This window comes from Mastomys coucha, unplaced genomic scaffold (genome assembly GCF_008632895.1).
Source record: "Mastomys coucha isolate ucsf_1 unplaced genomic scaffold, UCSF_Mcou_1 pScaffold22, whole genome shotgun sequence".
Lineage (NCBI taxonomy): Eukaryota > Metazoa > Chordata > Mammalia > Rodentia > Muridae > Mastomys > Mastomys coucha.
In genome coordinates this window covers 33,007,079-33,014,642 of record NW_022196905.1, presented here as the reverse complement: position 1 = coordinate 33,014,642, position 7,564 = coordinate 33,007,079, and the positions used below count along the sequence as shown (strand labels likewise).

The 7,564-nt window shown below is 45.5% G+C and overlaps 1 protein-coding gene across 2 annotated transcripts in view; it reads left to right on the top strand.

Annotated features, from left to right (window-relative positions):
- Nucleotides 1-7,334, top strand: part of Znf518b (zinc finger protein 518B) — a 16,238-nt gene extending 8,904 nt beyond the window's left edge. Inside the window, exons 3-4 of one of the 2 annotated variants that reach the window (XR_004110449.1) lie at nucleotides 940-4,549; nucleotides 5,059-7,332. Coding sequence is in view for 1 of the 2 variants with exons in the window: in XM_031341965.1 (XP_031197825.1) it covers nucleotides 1,132-4,389 (3,258 nt within the window). In the remaining variant the exon portion in view is untranslated. Of the gene's footprint in view, nucleotides 1-939 lie in introns of both variants that reach the window. The other variant, XM_031341965.1, reaches the window with a different exon arrangement.
- The last annotated feature ends 230 nt before the right edge of the window (nucleotides 7,335-7,564 follow it).

Sequence of the window (7,564 nt, the reverse complement as noted above, 5' to 3'; positions counted from 1 at the left end):
CTCAGTCCCTGGTTACCATAGGTCTGGATGTCCTCCCTCCACCCAGCCCTACAGCCTTCTTACATGAGCTCTTCTATCCTCTTTATTTTATCTTTTTGATACTTTTTTTAAAATCAGTTTTGGTTTTTTTGTTTTATGGGTTTTTTAAACTGACATTTAACAACTAAACAACTGAATCACTCTCCCAAATGTGGGCTTCATAAGGGGAAAGACAGTGATTTGCCCATTTTTAAGCATTTTTAAATAAATTGCATGTGTACCCATGCCACAGAACATGTGTGGCAGTCAAGGAACAGCTTTCAGGAATGGGTTCTCTCCTACCTGGCTGACAGTGTTGGTACCGAGAGTATTTACCCCTTGACCATCTCTTGATCACTGCCCTCGAGCTCACAGACAGAGCAACTAGTTCTTGGTGGAGGCCCCGAAGATGATTAAAAAAAAAAAAAATCACTGTTTGAGTCAGTGGTGTTGGCTTTACTTGTGGAAGCAAAGTGGGTATGTGAGTGAGAGTTGGCATAATGCGAATGGCCAATGACTGTAAGCCCTGGCTCCACCACTTGGTAATTCACACATGTCCTTATGATGTTTTGCAAGGATTATATGGCGCTACCTATAAAGTTGCCAGAATGTACTCACATCAATTAAACAAAGCATTCCCTTGTCAAAGGTGATCCTGAGCTACTGTTAATGTCCTTCCTCCAGGTAGTTCAGGCTCACGGTTGGTCCAGAGAGGAGATTCCTAACCACCCGAGCCAGAGAATGTTGAGGCTTGCCAGCGTGGTTGTGTTTGTATTGCTACAGCGAAGTAGTTTAGTATGTGTGGGGATTCTGTGTCCACTGGGCCATTGCAATATAGTAGAAGTGGTGGTAGCTTAGCTAACTCTCCAGCCTCTGTACTAATCATTCCTTATGGTTTTTGTTTTGTTTTTCCCCTGTAAGGTTGCCTGGAAAGAGAATTGAAAGCATTTATGTTGTGGCTCACGTATTCCTGTGAAAGGACACAAAACGTGATTTATTATTAAGTATTTACCACGAAGTGCCTGCTGCTCCCCCAGTCACTGGGTGTGGAAGGATGCCTGCAGAAGGTTTCACTGAGTGACATCTTCCTAAATTTCAGTTGGCTATGTGCATATGCAGATAAGGGAGATGAAGGATATTGGAGAACAACTGTATACCACACAAGTGAATGGGGGACCCAGTTCCTTGACCATGTCCCCCAAACAACCTAATAGAGCAACTCGGCCAGAGAGACAGGAAGCGCAAACTCTGTTGTACCAAGGCTCAGAGGCAGAGGCTGCCACAATGACCATTGCTACTTGTGTACAGTGCAAAAGTGTTCACAAGATCCCCACTCAAGACTTGAGGAAAGGCCCGGGGCAGAGCCAAGATACTTATGTCTGCTTTAAGTGCAGCCTCCGAGCAGTGCCTACCCAGCTGCATTTTATGAACAACAATGCTGGTGCTGCTCATGTCAGAAGCGAAACGGAAACCATCTCAAGTCCTGTAAATAAATTTAAGGTTAGGAACTTCAAGCCAGGCAAATACTACTGTGACAAATGTCGGTTCTCTACAAAGGACCCGCTGCAGTACAGAAAGCACACACTGCAGCACGAGGAGATCAAGTTCATCTGCTCACACTGCAGCTACATCTCATACACGAAAGGGGAGTTTCAGAGGCATCTGGTGAAGCACACGGGCATCTTCCCTTACCGATGTGAGTACTGTGACTATGGTGCTATTCGCAATGACTATATTGTCAAGCACAGGAGGAGGGTCCACGAGCGAGCTGGTGCCAAGCGGCCGTTCAAAACTGTAGCCAAGCTGGAGCCCAAGAGAACCACCATTTCAAAGCAGAGCATGGAACTCTCAAAGGCCTCCAATCCCAGGGCTGCCTTCCAAAACAAGTTGTCAGACCAGCTATCTCGGTTCTCACTCCATGCAAACAAAGACAAGACACACAACATGATGTTACTACCCGAGCTAAGGAAGTACCAAAAGGATGTAGTGTGTATTCCCAACAAAGTGACCCTGTCTGAGCCAAGGGAAGTGAGCCTGTTGGGGGACAAGAATGTTGAGGTGGAAGTGCTGTCCCCCTCAAAGGAACCTGTGCAGCCAGGTGTGCCGCTGACTGTTGTGGCACCCTCAGAGCTGGTGGTCCCCACCAACTGTCTAGCCCAGTTGATGGACGTGAAGGTTGTCAACGGCACCCAGCAGCTTGTGCTTAAACTGTTTCCGTTGGAAGAAAACACCCGCCTTGAAACAAGCAGAGGAGATGCAGGCACTTCTGAGTGTATGAGTCCTGAGAAGGGCTCAGGGGGACAGAAAAAAATGCTTTCTGCAGAAGCATCAAGGTCACTAGCAGCGGAAGGGAGTGCTGGAGACTCTGTAGGCCTTGATCATCTGCACTCTTTGGTTCAGAAACAGCTTAAAAATGTGAAATGGGTGAAGTCTTGCAATTTTTTCATGCCCAAGTCTGGTGTACACAGTCATCAAGAATCTTTCCTCGGTTCCGATCCAATTAAAGATTTACAGAAATCTCACAGTCTGTGTCCACCTAGAACCCTTCCTTCTGTTGCCATAAAAAGTCATTCTCCAGCCTCTGCACAAAGTAGTGTTTCCTACGGTCCTGGAGCCACAGTGAGCCACTTCTTGAGTAAAGCAGCTGTGGCTTTTGCTGAAAACGGAAGGGTTTCCCGCGGTGACTCCCAGCAGCTCCTTCCGCTTGCCTCTTTGCCGTCAAAGGTTCCCTTCTCTGGAGAGAAGGGCTTACTGCCTGTAGGTGAAAATGACTTAGAAGCTAGGAATAGGATCAGTCGTCCTGAAACAGTGGTTTCCTCTGATAGGAAGCTGGAAGACAAGCAGATGGAAAGCAAGGCAGTGGGAAACACAGGCCAGGTTTCCTCTGTGCAGAAAAAAGAGTATTTACACATAAACATTCCTGGGGAAGACAAACTGAGGTCCCAACAGCCTGGAGATCAGCCTGGGAAGCCCAAGCCTTCCGAAACAGCAGGTAACACATTTGAAGGGCCAATCATCTCGTCAGTATTTTCACTGAGCTCTGGATCTGAAAATGTGCCAGAGAGCATTAAATGGAATAGTTCAACAACCAAAATAAAGTCCATTGAACTGCTGCGCAGAAAGATAGCGCAGTTAATTGAATCTTGTGGCAAGCCTTCCTCTTTGTCTGCCAATAGTGCTCAGCGACGCTCCATAGGTCAGGCACCCAAGCTGACTTCAAAAGCAACTCCCAAGGCTATTCAAGAAATGAGTGTGTCCCTTCCTGGCCCTGGCTCTAGTCCTGGCCCTTCCCCTGGCCCTTCTGTGAGTCCTCTCCAAAAACCTCCAAACGAGGACAGTATTACTGGCAGCAGACAGCTGGCTCCACAGCAAATCTGTCCCCAGTTTGTCAGTGCTAATGACGGGAAAACAGACAGCAGAGTGACCAGAAAGACTCCTGTTGCTACTCCAGTGCTGATCCCCAAAGGGGCCGTGTTGAGGGTCCTTAACTCTTCTGAAGATGCTCACATCATAGAGGCCACCTGTGACACGCCTGTCAGCATACCTGTCAGTGAAGCCCAGTTAGCAGGAACACTTCCATTCTGCCCTATGAAACAGACAGGCTTAGGCTCCCAGTCTTTGACATGCAGAGGTGGACTAGCAGACATGTCCCCAAGTCTGGAAACCTCTCTTCGGCTCAAGTCAAGAAAAGAGGACCCTATCTATAGTACCACTGCCAAGAAAATCGTCCCTGTGTACAGCTCAGCACCAGGAAGCAGTGACTCCATCAGACAAGGAAGGCCAATTTCTAGAAACCTAACTGTAAGCAAGAATAAAACCAAACAAGGGAGCTCAGCCAAGAAGAAAAACAAGATGCAGGCCAACCCCAGCCGCTATTTCAAAGACCCCTCCTTTTTTCAGGTGGCAAGGCAGTTGCGACTCATAGCTGCCAAACCAGACCAGTTGATTAAATGTCCCCGTCGGAACCAGCCTGTCATCGTGCTAAACCATCCTGATGTTGACTCCCCCGAAGTGACCAATGTGATGAAGGTCATCAACAAGTACAAAGGCAACGTCCTTAAGGTTGTCCTGTCTGAGAGGACTAGGTGTCAGCTCGGGGTCCGGCGGTACCACATGCGCCTGACCTACCAGAATGTGGCAGAAGCTAACCACATGAAGAGGCAGATGATGTTGAAAATGAAACTGAAGAAAGTTCATAAAAACAACTACCAGGTGGTGGGCTCATTGCCGGACGACCCTGCCCAGTGTGTCTTTAAGTGCTGGTTCTGTGGACGGCTCTATGAAGACCAGGAAGAGTGGATGAGTCACGGCCAGAGGCATTTGATAGAGGCCACCAGAGACTGGGATGTCCTTTCTTCAAAGGGCAAATGAGTGAAACTTGGTCTTTGAAATTTGATTTTCATGGCTTAGGGTCGCACCCTAGACCTTTGATGCAGTAGAAGAAAGGGAGTTACTTATTATTCCTTAGAGTCACCACAGAAAGGATGAGAGCCCTGTCCTTACCTGAGCGCTGGGGCTGGACCAGGGAAAGGTGGGAGGCCCTGAAATTCTACTGGTTTTGATTGGAAGGATGTAATGTTCTCCACAGGTTTTCAGTGGGATCTGAGGCCTTTCTTGCTTAGCTCTTATTCCTCTGAGTAGACACATCTTTCATAATCCATTTAGAGGGGCAGGTTTATGATTGGCACACTTTTTGGATAAATGCTACTGAAGAGTCAAGCCTGTCTTGGTGCACACATCCACTTTGATTTTGCTTTGACTCTTCCAGAATATTTGCTACATAATAGAAATTACGTTTTTCTACTTGATGGGTCATCTTAAATCTGGTTAGAGAGTGCTGTGCTTGACCCCTCCCACTGTGAGTACTAGCTATGCTCTGCAGAGCCATGAGCTTGGCTTTCATTGGGCATGTATCAGCAACAGCTTTTAGGAGAAAAAATGACAAATTTTCAGTATTTAGCTTTTGCTTGCTTTTAAAATATCTTGATTGATAATAGTTGGGTAGGGAATACGTAATTGGTTTTTTGTTTTTTGTTTTAGGTAAAGAAGGAAAAATATATAAAATTGGGTCTGTTCTTTGCATCTAATACTCCACCTAAATAAATGGCCATTTTAAAATGTGAAGGAGCAGATTCATTAAAAACAGATTAGCCACAATGGTGCCATTCCAGGTGGACTTGAAAGCAGGCCGTGAAGGGTCTGCTGTGGCTGACTTTCCATCTGGGGACCCAGTGCAAAGCCTCAGAGAATGCCAGCACACTCTTGAGCATAGGATCATAGGGCTGGTCCCTAGGCCAGATCTGTTCTCCTTTTGCCTACAGGCCCTCCTGGGGAAGAGCCTAGTCTCTGTGAACTCATTTTCTCATGAACACTAGCAACTACAGGAGTCAACAACATGGAAAGAGAACCCCAATTGTCTGTGGAGGCGTTCGGAACACTACCCCTGTTTTCAGTGATAGGAACAGGCTGCTCCTAGTTTAGCCACAGACGCTCCTCTCTCTTGCTTACATCTCCTGGGAGGACTTCCCCTCCACCAAGAGGTGTGAAGACCCACCAATCTGCAAGACACCTTTGCACATTAGGAGAAAGTTTATCTCCCACATGGGTAGGGCTTCCTGGTCAAGAGCAGCTCAGGCAAAGGGCACTAACCATGGCAAGCACAGGTGACTGGTCACCAGCCAGTGTCCTTGAGAGTGTGCATCCTTGGGGACTTAGTGATGGATGCTGGGCGGGGAACTCGGAGGGGTGGTTACATCTGAAAATGGTACCAGTGACTTCTAATCTCTGGGTAATCGGACTTCCTGACTTTGCCTTTTCATGTGGCAAGTCTTAGTTTATCCTCTCACCGTTGGGATACTCCTTTTAAGCTCGTTTTCATTATACATACTTGGCTTTTCTTGGGTACAGTTCAGTACCTGATCATTTTGTTAATTGATATTTTAATTTAAAAGTTGCATTTTTATATATGTGTATATATGTGTACACATATAAATATTTTTTACCATATGCAAATTGCAACAGCTAATTTTCTGATTTCCTATTTTATAATGATACATGAGCTGGGGAAATATAAAGCTTTTTATATTCTAGAAATAATTTATTTTGAAAGAACATTTTTACAATGGTTTCATCTCATTTTTAGAAAATGATAGCACAGTAACTGGTGGGACCTGATTCCCATGAGCAAGCGGGAGGAGACCGCCCCTATGGGTCATTGTATTGTGGCATTTAGTCATGCTTGGTGCTCGGTGGCTGTGTGATACCAAGCATTCTGAGGTCTGATCTGTGGTGCAGACTGGTAACCCTCCAGCTCAAACTTGAATCTCATGTGCTGTGGCAGGAGGGGCTGTGGGATCCACTCCTCTCCCTCACTGCCGCACAGCTCCCCACCCCCAACCCCAGTGACTAGACCAAGAGCTGCCACAGATCCGTGTCAACAGAATACTTACACTCTGCTGCAACAGCTGCTGTTTTCAAGTATTATCTAAAATAACTAGTACTTGTATTGAGCTGGAGTTAGTAAGCAGAATAAGTAGCGAATCTTTGGGGGATTTTCATTAACTACAGTCCTTGTTGAGAAACTCAGAGGGCTCCTGGAAGCCCTAAGCGTGGGAAAGGCGGAAGTGACTGACTTCTCCAGCAGAGTTTTAGACATAAGTTTATCATGTAGGTAAGTGTGTGGCAGGACTCCATTTCTGAGGGTTAGAGGGAGAAGGACAGAAATGGGATAGTTCCTTCCGTAGTCTTACCTTGACCTTGAAGGATCTCTAGTCACTACATTTTGTTGATAGTACTTATAAAACTGTTTTAAACTTATTTTTTACTCTAGTTTTTTTGTTTTGTTTTGTTTTTTACTTTGGGGGACCAGAAATGAAAGGATCTTCTTATATTTATGATATAGGCAAGTAGAGCAAAAAAGAAAATTTGAGCCTCTATCTCTTAAGCGCCCTCTCAGTAGATTATATTTTATTCAGACTTTTATCTCTAGCCCAAAACATTTTGTGAGCCCCCACCGTAGGTCACACACAGTTGAATTAAATTAAACACAATGTATCGACCCTCCAAAGTTCCATCCCCCAATTAGAATTTACATAAGCCACCCGGAAGATGAAGGTATGGTGTTCAGCCTTCAGAATGACTTTTGAATCTGTGAATGTCTTTATGAGCAGAAAAGAAAACGTTGTCTTAACATGTCAAGCATTATAGTTCCTATGTGAACAGTTTGTGTGTCTGCCGCTCTGGTTCTGGAACATGTTTGTATATAGATAGAAAAGTTGGCATCAGTTTTGTTTAAATAAAGCAACTTTTAAGATCTTCACTACTCTCTCATTTCAGATACTAAACAGGGTGGATTCAAAGTGCAAAGTCTTGCATGCACTACTGATGTGGGTAAGAGTGGTGTTGCCCACTGTACAGGTATTGAATTCTACCAGGGTATTAGACACCTTGCCAGAAATGCAAGCCCTGATTTGAACCCACACAGCCCTTCGGTTTGGCCTCATTTTATAAAAGAGTGATTTCCTACCATGCCCATTGGCCCCGTGGC